This window comes from Saimiri boliviensis, chromosome 7 (genome assembly GCF_048565385.1).
Source record: "Saimiri boliviensis isolate mSaiBol1 chromosome 7, mSaiBol1.pri, whole genome shotgun sequence".
Classification (NCBI taxonomy): Eukaryota; Metazoa; Chordata; class Mammalia; order Primates; family Cebidae; genus Saimiri; species Saimiri boliviensis.
In genome coordinates, this window is record NC_133455.1 from 49,531,947 (window position 1) to 49,546,032 (window position 14,086).

Consider the following 14,086-nt stretch of genomic DNA (forward strand, 5'->3'; position numbering starts at 1 on the left):
ACACTTGGGGGATTTAACCCATTTTGATTAGGAGGTGAATTCACTTTCTGAGAAAATTATAGTTTCCTGAACAACTGAAGCTATAAAACCTGATTGGCTAACAGACCTTGACATAAAATTAAATAGAAGGCAGCCACCATAATCATAGAAAAAATCAGGAATGTTAAATATAAAGAACTTCCCTTTAAAAATTGTGAGGGTGCTTTTCAGAGTCTGGACAAAGCAACCATCTCCTTCTTTAATGGAAAATAAGACAAAAGATTAAGCAATAACCCCCAGGGACACACTTATCTTTTGCTGCCTGTGTGAGCTGAGCATCTGTGTAACCATATGAAAGACAGATCCCAAGGTACTGGCTGAATTTCAAATTTATTAGCATAAAATAATTGAATGAATGTTTGAAATAGCTAACTCTGGTGAACATCGCCACTTCCAAATAACAACGACAACAACAAATATACTACATACAGGCTGTTGCTAAGAATCTTAGAAACGTATCCTAATTTAAAGAAAGATGTCTTATGTGATAACTGAGAAAAATTGGGAATAAGGCCTTGCAAGCACTAGAATTAAGATTAAAATAATAAGCTAAAATCAAAGCTAGAGAAAGCAATTCTTTCAGTATTTACTTTAATGCAAAAACATCCACCATTAAAGTAAAAAAGTTAATTCAATTCATTAATCTACATATCCTAAACACATGCTTTATGGACATGTATATTTCATTTGTATAGATAGATTGATGGTGAAATGCTGGATAGTGAAATGTGTTGTATTAATTCATAAAAATGTAATGGCAAGAATATAGTTAATGAAACTAAATTTTACCTTTTAATAATTATACCAACGAGAAAAAAAATGACAATTAAAAAAATACTCCAGTGTGCTTTTTAATATGACATTCAATCACTCTACTGCTGCACAGGCAAATTAGGGGTGAGATTCCCACAGACATGGAATAAATATTTTAACCTCTTCCAAATAATTTTGTTTTTCTCTTTATGGACAAGTGCTCCATTGTATCTCTAAACTATTTCTAAATTTTCTGTCCTTTGGAGAAAAGAGAACATGAGTGCTCTTGCCAAGTATGTATTTTGTAGTTTGGGAAAGCTTGAGATTTTCTTCTGTGTTCAAGACATAGCTACTATTAAATTCCTCCAATCATAGAATGTAGAAGTGTTCAATAATCCTGGAGATTATATAATCTAATCTCATTTATTTTTCTATGTATGAGAGAGGCCTAAGAAATATTAAACAACTTAAGCAGGTTTAATGAAAAGGGAAAATCTGAGTTTGCATTTTGTGCTTGGAAAGAAAGAAATATTTGATTTGAGGACAAAAGTAAATGCTTCTCTTCTCTTTATTATCTCCAAGCAGCAATATTAATCAATCATTAGGCCACCTTACTTTAGGGATCTTTTTCCAAGTGTGATATGCTGAATATGTAGTTTGTAGTTACAACCACGATCAAACAGCTGTGGCAAAAATTTGCTACAAGGCAGGCAGGGATCAATCACAGATAATAGGTATAATATTTTATTATAATTTCTCATTCTTCACCTCTTACACCTAGAAAAATCCACGCCCCAGATTTATATACTTTCTGATTAATGAGAATTAAGCTAATTATTCAACATAAAACATAGAATAACTGTTGTAGAACATTAATAGTCTGTATAATCTCATTTTTACTCTAACGTATTACTCTGAAAAGTTCTACTGAAATCCAAGTGCTTGTCAATGAAACCCACACATTTGGCTCATTTATCTTATTTTACAAGCATCAGAGTTCATTAATCTCCCTGTCATAGCATGTTTAGCTTTGGGAATCTTCTGATTAAGAAAATACTGTGATAGAAATTATCATGAATTTGATAAACCTACTAAAATTAATGTCTACTTGATTCATCACTAATCATTATTGAAAAATTACACATACGTAGATTATTTTTACAATCTCTAGGGTCTAGCTAATATTCAGTACCCAGATAATTTTGAGAGTCCCTTGCAATAATTCTGGGATATGACCAATGTGTTGGGAATTGCTGCATTAATGCATTTATTTGTTACGTCAGAATAAATATCCTGTGTCAGAATTTGAGTATGATGCCAGATTGTGAACATTTTTTGTGAGGATTAATATGATTTATTAAAATTCCATTACAGGTCCCGGAAATACCAATTTAAAATACTGATGTTTTACTTACCCATCATGTTGTACAAGCTCTGTGGGGCAAACTGCCTTGGCATTTTCTGAATTGCTTCCTTGTATACGCTAAGGGCCTCCTAATTTATAAAACAAAAAAAGATATAAATCATCACTAATGTGCAGGGATCTTCACTATAAATAAGATAATAACATTCTCCCAAAGTTAAAACCATCCACTGCTGTTTCCATAGAGGAAAATAATTGAGCTGTCCTTTTGTGACACACTATCTCAATTCTACCAATGAAAATACTCAGCCCAGTCAGTGAAGAACGCCATAGCTTAACGAGGCATCGAATGTTAGCAACGCTCTTTTAATACAAATTTTCTAGTTCATACAGATTGTTCAACTATAAAAACTAAAAAAAAAAAAAAAAAAAAAAGTTTGGAAGTTACCCATTAGTCATCTAAATTCCATAATTACTTTGAGTCAGGAAACCTGCTACGATCTAAATATAATGTCAGCTAACAAATCTTCTAGCTCTTGAGACCCACTGAAATTCCTAAACGCAATTATTTTAAAAGTTGTCTTTTTATCCTTATGTTACTGTTTTAATACATTGTGTAAGAGTACGTGAGTGGGAGGTCAGGGGAAAGCAGCTGGAAGGAGAGAGAAGGGCAATAAGGAACTCATGCAAACATGCTTCCTGTCAGAGGAAGGGAGGACCAGTCTGGGTCACCTCCTAACTTACTGTGTAACATCCTGTTACACCACCACTTTTTCTTATCACTCGGTTAAAAAATAATAAAATAAAATTTTATTTTAGTACAGTTTTTTAAAGAATTAAGAGAAATGGGTGGCATTTCTCTTAATTGCATTTCCTTAATATGCAACGTGGTATTTCCTTAATATGTAAAGTAAAAAGATATATTTTTAAAAATATCAAACACTGGGTATAGGGTAACAATTCTAGAAAGTGTTTCTTGGATCATCAAACCAAAGAAATGGAGAACAAAGAAGCTCGAGAAACATCACGTTATTTCCCCATTCTTGAACAGTCACAATACATATTGACATACTATAATTGCTCTGAGAAATGGACAGAAAATAAATCTATTACGTTTTTATTTAGCAGAAGCTTTTTCCAAACAAATTGGATCACAAACCCCTCTAATGTTATCACATAGTAGTTTCTCCAAGGACAATAGTTTAATGTGTATACGTACTAGTTGTTCAAAGGACATAGGGTCTGAAAGGAGGCTGTAGGTTAGAAGATACTGAGACTAGATCAGAAGAAGAGGGAAGGAAAAAAATAGAGAGGCATTGGCCAGACCTCATAGTGTCCCTGCTCATGATACAGCTTTCCCAGGTTGTACAGACAACTGGTAACAGAGCTCTTGTGTGCATGAGGGTCCTTTAGGTTTTCGTCTGGGATCTCAGAACACTTTAAGAATGTACGTCGGGCTTCTTCAGTCTTTCCTTGGTTCATCAGAATAATACCAGTATTTAAATATGCAGCTGAGGGGGAACAGTGGAAACAAAAGTGTGAGAAGATGATATATACTGTAAATAAAATAAAGTTATCTTTGTTTCTATTTGATTTCTATGGTTTAGTTCTCATTAAAAAAAAAAAAGAAAAAAATACTTATGGAACAAATACTCATGGGATTAATAATGGTAGGGGAAACTGCACTTATCACTGCAAAATATACGGAATAGTCTCTGCCAACAAGAAATCCCAAATATTTTTAAGCTCGAAATGTAGCTGAGTAAAAGTTATAGCTATCATAATTTTTTAAATGATCAATGAACAGAAGTATGATGCAACTGAAAGAGATATAATTGTTAGAGGTTCATAATTTGAGTAGCAAGTATTCAGAAATAAGAGCACCAAATGTTTTCTCAGTGAGGCTGTAAATTACAGAGTTAATTTTCAAATACGGAAAGAGGTATAAGAAATAATATATTGAACATTACTTACAAGCCAGGGTAGGCCTGCTCCCAATGGCCAATTTATAATAATGTAGTGCTTCTGCAAACCTGCTGTTCTCCTGTAGAAGTAGCCCTCTGCATGAGGAAAACAGAAATTTAGAGAAAGGACTGTATTATTATATATAAACCCACAAATTTTTATTTTATATTCCAAAAATAAAAAAGGTTAACAATGCAATAAAAATGCTAACCTGGTAGTATAAAAATACATTCTAAATATAAGGAAATGATTCCTCAGGAGGGAAAATAACTGGATAGGTATCAGTTGCATTTGTGCTGCATTAGAACGTATTAGGAGGTATTTTCTAAAAGCCTTTTACCACCCTTGAACTTTCCCCTTCTCTAGCTGTCTTTTCTCTCCCACTAGAATTACTAACCACCTGGATTTCTTCTTAGAGCATGCACATTTTCCCATCACTTCGGAAAGGAAACCTGTCTAATGCAGTGAGATATGAATATATGGAAACATGAGATGCGTCTCTCACTAGCTGTATTGCTTGAGAAATATTGGTGCTTGGCTGCCTGAAAGGCAAAAGGTAGTCTGGCTCAACAGCAAAAAGAGTCAGAGTTTGATCAGATGCTAAAAAAAGAACAACAAAAAAGACCAAGGGCTATCCACATCACCCTTTTCTTGATATCTGGATTTAGTTGAGTAAGACTGGATTTCAGAACACTGCACAAATTTCTGTTCACTGTTCCGAAAAACATCTTTCTCTGCAGATCTGAAGATTCCACAGACTTTCTTAGAAGGCTGTAAGGTAGTAACTACATGTACTATCTCAGTTATGCCAGAACCCACCCTCATAACCAAATGAAATCAATTACAGTCATGTCTATGAAAACAAGGTGTTGGAGAATAGAACTAAGTTCAAAAAGCTCTCACAGCGGGTTTTTTGGCCTATTCCCATTCTCTTGTAACCAGTAAGTATCTTACAGACAGTCTGCATATCTATTGAGCCTGAATACTGCTGCTATCATCTCAAATTGCAGATTCAACTTGGCAGCTGCTGAGGCCTTTGAAAGGCTGGTAAAATGGAGGTCAGAGAAAAGAGAAGGCTACTAATAAAAACTTATCATTCTGTTGAGCATTTTAAAATACATCACTTAATGAGCATCTTGAGAAAATATTTAAAATTAAAGAATGCTCACTTGTGTCAAAAGCATACATTAACAACTTCACAATTTTTCATAGTTGCTAAAATGTCATCTGAATAAAGAATTCCCAAACACATTAACATCAGTTTCACATATATATATTTCTATTAAAAAATGTAAACAACAGTTAATTTGATCATGAAATTAATATGCTGCACTGTTAAGTGTACTTGCCAGCTGCTGGGAATAAGAGAGAATAAAGCTTCCTGTAGTACTAAAGTACTTGTGGAAATGGTCAGTTTTATTCAAACATGGATAAAATTGAAAAAGAGAATGAACAAATTTTTAAAAAGGAATAATATTATTTACAACAATAATTTTATTGACATAATGCCTTCCCATTAATTAAACTCATATATATTAGCTAACTTCTGAAACTTATCTACAACTTTAAATGTCTTCATGGCTTTGCTTTAAAATTCAGATAAAGAGGGGCAACTCCTTTGATAGAAGGCTAAGGGTACCAGAGGAGAAATATCATTTAGATATTTAATTCTATTTTTTCTACCTTCTTTAGAATTGAAATCCTTCAATCAACCCCTTTGTCCAACATCTTCAGCTGCTTTTACCATACAGTTTCCTTTCATTCTATATCCACCTCCAACTACTGCTTATGATTGTTTTTCCCTTCAAAACCAGATTTTCTTTAAGAATGGTCTATGATGTATATGTCCAATGCCCCAAATCCCATTTACCCCTACATTCTAAATTCTGTTTAGAGTCTCTGCCCAGAATTCCCCTGATATGTCCTATTAAATTTCTACTAATCACTGAACCCCCAAATAGTGCACTTATGTGAAACTCCACTCAACTATTACACTTCAGACAACTGAACTCTTCTTCTTTCCGGAAATTCTGCATTTCCTGAGCTCCTGGGAGACCAGTCTCTTCTTCTTACACAGAATGAGAAAGAAAATGTCTCTTTATTCATGAACTCCTTTAAAAGGAGTTGGTGTTTTACAGGATTTTTGTACTTACATTCTCTATGGATAAACATAATCTCTGCATGACGTCATGCATAAACGTGGCTCATGTATATGCTGACTGCTCACAATTCTGAAAAACTTACCTCCTTCCTGACATCCAGATCTGCTTCCAAAAGCTGACTGAGCCACATCAAGACAGAAGCTCACTGAAATTTCAAAATCAATACACCCCAAAACTGAAATCAGTATCTCCCACTTAAAAATAAATAAATGAAATAAATAAAATGGGGGAAAAATCTTCGTAATTAACACAATCATTCACTCCAGTTGCTAAAATGAGAAAATTATCACTCTTAGGTCTTCACTTATCTTCACAATTCCATGTTTTGTCTCCTAAGCCCACCTGATTATTTTCTAAGGCTCTTTACTCTCCCACTCAAGGTTTATCTTTATGCCTCTGTCAGAGCCCTTTTTATCTTTTCTGTCACCTGAATAACTGCAATAGCTCACTAATTAGTCTCCACATAATTACACTTCTAAAGGGCAAACATGCTGTTAGGCTAGATGGAATGACCATGAAGAGAATGAGCACATATCTCTGACAATGTACCTAAAGCCTGCAAACCTTGAAAACAGATGTACTTAGCCTCATGGGATTCCCAATGCAGATAAACTATATTCCTGTCATTTTCCAATTCATAAAACATGCAAAGAAGCAAGAAAATGATAAATAGTATAATAACCAAACTGGGACAATCCTGTTCTGCCTCCCTTATTCTTGCGGGGACGGGGTGGATCCTAGTCACTCAGAGTGATTCAGGAAGTTGTTTTCAGGAATATATATATTGTGATTCTTTGAATTAGAATATCATCATCCTCTACATACTCTGAATAAAGTTAGCAATGGAGTGATTCTAAGATAGATGGCTGGCTACTGTGACTGACTTCTCATGGGCTAAGGATTTAAATGAGCATTAACTATGCCCAAGAATGGACACTGCAAATGTTAACAAGACAGAGATACACTTGCCTATGGATGCAAGATCTACTGAGGTAGATGAATATGAAAACATAGAGGACAGAGGACCAATATCGCCCAGCCCAGGAATGGACAAGGAAAGGTCCAGAGTTAAAATGACACTGGCAGAGGCCGAAAGCACGTCACAATAAAAAGAGTTATCAGCTCTCCATTGCAAAGGGAGAAAGAGAGGTTCAGAGAATTAACCAACTCTCTCTAGTTTTTATGGTTAATAAGAGGCAAAGCCAGAATCAGAACAGTTTCTGATACTAAATCCCATGCTCATTCTAGAAGGAAAAAGAAGAGAAAAGAGATTAAATAGTTCAACTCCAGGTACATGTGTGCTTGGTTATGTTTATTTTTGCTCTAAAACTTTCCAAATGTTAAATTGTGTTGACACGTGAAAAAGGAGTCAAGTGCCATTTTGGAAATTCTGGATAAATTTGGGCCAGTCCTAGAATTGTTATGACTAGGATTCTGTTAGTGCTGTTTTCTGGAATAAAACTCTTTTTTATTTTACCTATAACATGATAGACAGACAGAAATCCTTCATGTTGCAATAATAGTAATTGTGGCAGAGAAGCTTATTCAGCACTTAGAATGTACGGAGCATTTTACATATATTGATTATTACACAATAATCTTATGAAGTAGGACATTATTACTTTCTTCATTTTGCATATAATAAACCTTAGGCAAGAAAAAGTTAAGTAACATATCTAAGGTCAAACAACTAGTAAGAAGATGCCAAAATTCAAGACTAGTAGTCTGAATATATATGAGAACCTGTAATTTAATAAGTAATTCATACTAAAGGCTTTTACAACTTTTCATGACTGTTTAAAAATGACATAGTTTGTTTACATACATATTATGTCAAAATCTTCTGGTTTCTATGTATATGAAAAACAGGAACACATTAAAAATTTTTTTTTAAAAAAAACCTGATTCCCATATATTTGTTAAAATTTTAATTTAGATTCAAGGGGTTCATGTACAGGTTTGTTACATGTATATATTGTATGATTCTGTGGTTTGGGGTACAACCTATTCCATTACCCAAGTACTGAACAAGTACCCATTAGTTACTTTTTCAGCCATTGCTCCCCTCCCTCCCTCTCCACTCTAGTAATCTCCAGTGTCTTTCATTGCCATCTTATGGCCATGAATATTTAATATTCAGCTGCCACTTTCAAGTGAGAACATGCAGTATTTGGTTTTCTGTTCCTGCATTAATTTCCTTAAGATAATGGCCTCCAGTTGCATCCATGTTGTGGCAAAATACATAATTATGTATTTTTTATGGCTGTATAGTATTTCCTGGTCTCTACGTCTTTTTCTTTACCCAGTCCATCACTGACAGGCACCTAGATTGATTCCACATCTTTGTTATTTTGACTAGTGCTGCAACGAACATGTGAATAGATGTATCTTTTTGATAGAATGATTTATTTTCCTTTGGGTATATAGCCAATACTAAGATTTCTGGGTCAAATGATAATTTTGTTTAAAGTTATTTGAGAAATCTCCAAACTGTTTTCCACAGTGGCTCAACTATATTCCATCAACAATGTTTAAGTATTTCCTTTTCCTCATTGTCTCACCAGCATCTATTGTTTTTTGGACTCTTTAATAATAGACATTCTGACTGGTGTGAGATAGTATCTCACTGTGGTTTTGATTTGCATTTCTCTGTTGATGAGTGATGTTGAGCATTTTTTCCTAAGTTTGTTGGCAGCCTTCATGTCTTCTTTTGAGAAGTATCTGCTCATATCATTCTCCTGTTTTAATTTTTTTTAAATGGCATTGTCTTTTGCTTGTTTAATTGTTTACATTCTTTATAGATTCTGGATATTAGACCTCTGTTGGATGCACACTGTGCAAACATCTCCTATTTTGTAGGCTGTTTACTCTGTTGATAGTTTCTTTTGCTATGCTGAAGTTCTTTACTACAATTACGTGCTACTTATTAATTTTTGTTTTTGTTGCAATGTCTTCTGAGGACTTGGTCAGAAATTCTTTCCCAAGGCTTATGTCCAGAATGGTGTCTCTTAGGTTTCCTTCTAGGATTCTTATAGTTTGAGGGCTTACATTTACATATTTAATCCATCTTGAGTTAATTTTTATGTAGAGTGAAGAGCAGGGATCCAGTCTGATTTCATGCATATGGCTAGCCAGCTATCACAGCACTATTTATTGAACAGTAAGTCCTTTTCTCATTGTCTATTTTTGTCAAATTTGTCAAAAGTCAGATGACTGTAGGTGTGAGACTTTATTTCTGGATTCCAAATTCTGTTCCACTGCTCTATGTGTCTGTTTTTGTACCAGTACCATGCTGTTTTGGTTATAGCAGCCTTATAGTAGAGTTTGAGGTTGAATAATGCAATGTCTCTGGGTTTGTTCTTTTTGCTTAGAATTACTTTGGCTATTCACGCTTTTTTTGGTTCCATATATTAGAATAGCGTTTTTTAATTCTGTGAAAACTGACATTGGTGGTATGATAGGAATAGCACTGAATCTGTACATTGCTTTGGGCAGTATGGCCATTTTAATGATACTGATTCTTCCAAGTCCTGAGCACAGAATGTTTTTCCATAGTTTGTTTCATATGTGATTTCTTTCAGCAGCGTTTTATAGTTTTCCTTGTAGAGATCTTTCATCTCCTTGGTTAGAAATATTCCTATGTATTTTTTGTGTGTGTGTATGGCTATTGCAAATGGGATTGCATTTCTTATTTTGCTCTCAGTTTGAATATTACTCATGTACAGAAATGCTACTGATCATTTTATATCAGTGTTTGTATCATGAAATGTTACTGAAGTCATTTATATCAGTTCCAGGAGCCTTTTGGAAGAGTCTTCAGGGTTTTCTGAATATAGAATAATATTGTCAGTAAAGAGTTGTTTGATTTCTTTTCCTATTGGAGGTCTTTTATTTCTTTCTCCTGCCTGATTGATCTGGCTAGGAGTTCCAGTACTATGTTGAATAGGAGTGGTGAGAGTCAGCATCTTGTCTTATGCCAATTCTCAAAGGGAATGCTTCCAGTTTTTGTCCATTTAGTATGATGTTGGCTGTTGGTGTGTCAAAGACGGCTCTTAAGATGTTGCAGTTTGTTCTCTCAATGTCTATTTTCTTGAGGCTTTTATTATAAAGGGCTAATAAATGTTATTGAAATTTTTTTTCTGCATATATAGAGATGATCATATAATTTTTGTTTTTAATTTTATTTATGCAGTGAATCACATTTTTTTTTATTTGCACATGTTGAAACAACCCTGCATCCCAGGAGTGAAGCCTATTTGATTGTGGCAAGTTACCATTTTGATGTGCTGCACAATTCAGTTTACTAATATGCTACTGAGGATTTTTGTGTCTTATGTTCATTAAAGATATTGGACAATAGCTGACTTAAGTTTTCTTTTGAGACAGACTCTTGCTCTGTCACCTAGGCTGGAATGCAGTGGTGTGATCATAGCTAACAGAAGCCTTGATTTTCAAGGCTCAAGCAATCCTTCTGTCTCAGTAACCTGAGTGTGTGCTACAGGTGTGTGCTACCACGCCTGGCTAAACTTTCTGATTTTTAGTAGAGATGAAGTCTTGCTCTGTTGTTCCAGCTTGTCATGAACTACTGAGGGCAGGCGATCCTCTCACCTCAGCTTTCTCGTATATTAGGATTACATGAGCCATTGTGCCCAGCCTGGTTTTCTTCCTTCCTGTGTCTTTGCCAGGTTTTGGCATATGAGTGACACTGGCTTCACAGAATGAGTCAGGGAGGAGTCCCTCCTCCTTTTTTTGGATAGTTTTAGTAGAATTAGTACCAGTTCTTTGTACATCTAATAGAATTTAGCTGTGACTTTATCTTGTCTAGGAATATTTGGTAGGTAAGTATTTATTTTGTGTGTTTTACTTTTTTTAAATTACTAATTCAATTTTTGAAGTCAATATTAGTCTGGTCAGGGTTTTTATTTCTTCGGGGTTCAATTTTGTGAAACTATGTATTTTCAGGAATTTATTTCCTCTGGATTTCTGGCTTGCATCCATAGAAGTGTTCATAAGAGTCTCTGAGGATCTTTTATATTTCTTTGAGATCAGTTGTGATGTCATCTTTGTCATTTCTGATTGTGTTTATTTATATTCTGCACCAACCGAATATTATACCTCTTTTTTCTTTGTTAATCTCATTAGTAGTCTATTATTGATCTTTATCCTTTCAAAAAATCAACTTTTGGGTTCGTTGATTCATTGTATAGATTTGGGGGTCTCAAATTCATTCAGTTCTGTTTTGACTTTTGTTATTTCCTTTCTTTTTCTGCCTTTGCAGTTAGCTTGCTAACGTTTTTCTAGTTTTCTAGGATGTTAGGTCATTAATATGAGATCTTTCTAGCCTTTTGAGGTAGGCATTAAGTGCTATGAACTTTCCTCTGAATGCTGCTTTTGCTGTATCCCAGACATTTTGGTATGCTGTATCTCGGTTTTCATTTACTTAAAAAAATTTGATTTCTGTTTTAATTTCATTGTTTATACAAAAGCAAAAGTCATGTATTATTGTGGTTTTGACAGATCTCCTTGGTAATGATTTTTATTTTTATTCCACTGTGGTCCAAGAGGGTGGCTGGTATGCTTTCAGTTTTGTTTTTAATTTATTGAGATTTGCTTTATGGCCAAGCATGTGGTCGATGTTGGGTAATGTTCCATGTACAGATAAGGAGAATGTATATTGGGTGGTTTCTTGGTAGTGTCTGCTATAGATATCTATCAGTCCATTTGGCCCAGTGTTGAATCTAAGTCCAGAATTCATTAGCTTTCTGCCTCAATGATCTAATTTTATCATTGGGGTGAAGTACCCACTATTACTGTGTGTCTGTCCATGTCTTTTTGTAGGTCTAAAAGTATTTGTTTCATGAATGTGGGTGTTCCAATGTGGCAAGCATACATATTTAGAATAATTAAGTCTTCTTTTTGAAGACTTAACTTCTTGTTGAAGACTTAACTATCCTAAATAAATATGCGTTCCACATTGCATTTATCATGTACTTGTTGATTTATCATTATGGAATGCCCTTCTTTGTACTTTATTTTACTTTTACTCATTTAAACTCTGTTTTATCTGGTCAGGGGTAGTGGCTCATGCCTGTAATCTCAAGACTTTGCTAGGCAAAGGTGATTGGATCAGCTGCGGTCAGGAGTTCAACACCAGTCTTGCCATCATGGTGAATCTCCATCGCTACTAAAAATACAAAAATTAGCCAGGCAGGGTAGTAGGCACCTGTATTCCCAGCTACTTGGGAGAGAAGCAGAGGCAGGAAAATCACTGAGCCTGGGAGATGGAGGTTGCAGTGAGCTGAGATCAAACCATTGCACTCTAGCCTGGGTGACAGAGACACCATCTCAAATAAATAAATAAATTCTGTTTTATTTTATATAAGAATAGTGACTCTTGCTCTTTTTTGTTTTCTGTTTGCATACTACATCTTTCCCCAACCCTTTACTATGAGCCTGTGGGTGCCATAGTATATGTGAAATGTGTCTCCTGAAGACAGCAGACATGTTTTGTTTTCTTTTTTGTTGTTGTTCTTTTAACTTCACTTGCTACTCTGTGTCTCTTAAGTGGAGCATTTAGACCATTTACATTCAAGATTAATATTAATATGGGAGGTATTCATCCTATCATGAACTTATTGGTTCCCTGCTTTGTAGTTTCTATTGTGTGGTAGTCTTATAGGGTCTGTGGGCTATATACTTGTGTGTTTCTGTGGTAGCAGGTATCACTCTTTTGTTTCCATGTTTAAACTCAGGGATTTCACATAAGGTTGATCTAGTGGAAGAACACATTTTAATATGCCAGGAAGTCCATATCATATGGAGTTGCCTCAGAATTAAGCAAATAGGTCCATACTGTACATTAATGTAAATTTAAAGTGCCTTTTGGGGGCGAAATTGAAAAAAATATTTCCAATCTCTTAAATTTTAAGTGATAGAGACAATTTTGTATATCCATATGTAGGTGAATATATTACAGCATTTTTAAAAGAAAATTTTTGCCTCTCAGATTTCTCCTCCAATGGTTTATCTTTTAGAATAACAGAGGATGAAATTAAGCAGCCAGTGACAAAAAAAAAAAAAATGGGTATGAGTATGTTTTAGTCCAAGAAAGAAAATGTGCCTAGACATATGAACCACTACTACTTCTAAGACCTAAATTCTAGAAAATCATGTTACTTAAAAAAAAAAAAAAGAAAGAAAGAAAAAATGTTCTCTTTTAAATCCGTTTACAGTTTTTTTCCTGATCATGATCAGTGTTCTAGGAATACTGCCTGTGTAGAATTTCCTTTCCCTGGGAATGTTTTACCCATCTTTCTCCCATCTCCCCTGACAACCCTGTCTTTGTCTAAGATACTATTTTATGAAATCGCAATAATCTGGGCACTTGATTAAGGAAGAACAGTCAAACCCACAAAAACAGCGGATTGAACAGAGTTGAACACAAACATTAAATGTAAATAGGCATATGGATCCTAGCTGATCCTAAACATTGACAGAGACAAAAGAGGAACATTTACTTAGTATAGATTCTCAACCCGGGGTGACTTTGCCCCCCAGGGGATATTTAGCAATGTCTGGAGACATTTATGCTTGTCACAACTCAGGGAATGGAACTGGTATCTAGTGGGTCGTGTCTAGGAATGCTTTTAAACATCTTACAAGGCACAGAACAGGCATCAACAGTAAAGAATAACCTAGCCCAAAATGTCAACAGCACCGAAGCTGAAACACCATTTTATATCAACTAACTACAATACATTTCTTCAGAAAATAAGAACCTTGTATCTCTTCTAATCATACATAC

At 34.7% G+C, this 14,086-nt stretch overlaps 1 protein-coding gene across 5 annotated transcripts in view; it reads right to left on the minus strand.

The window, feature by feature from the left end:
* The window catches only part of TMTC2 (transmembrane O-mannosyltransferase targeting cadherins 2), a 440,961-nt gene that overhangs the window by 164,341 nt on the left and 262,534 nt on the right, over positions 1–14,086 (minus strand). For all 5 annotated transcript variants that reach the window (XM_010338468.3, XM_003927844.4, XM_074402474.1 and 2 more), the window contains 3 exons: positions 4,130–4,215; positions 3,482–3,666; positions 2,208–2,286 (listed from right to left, as the gene is read on the minus strand). In XM_010338468.3, the coding sequence (XP_010336770.1) occupies positions 2,208–2,286; positions 3,482–3,666; positions 4,130–4,215 (350 nt within the window). The remainder of the gene's footprint in view (positions 1–2,207; positions 2,287–3,481; positions 3,667–4,129; positions 4,216–14,086) is intronic.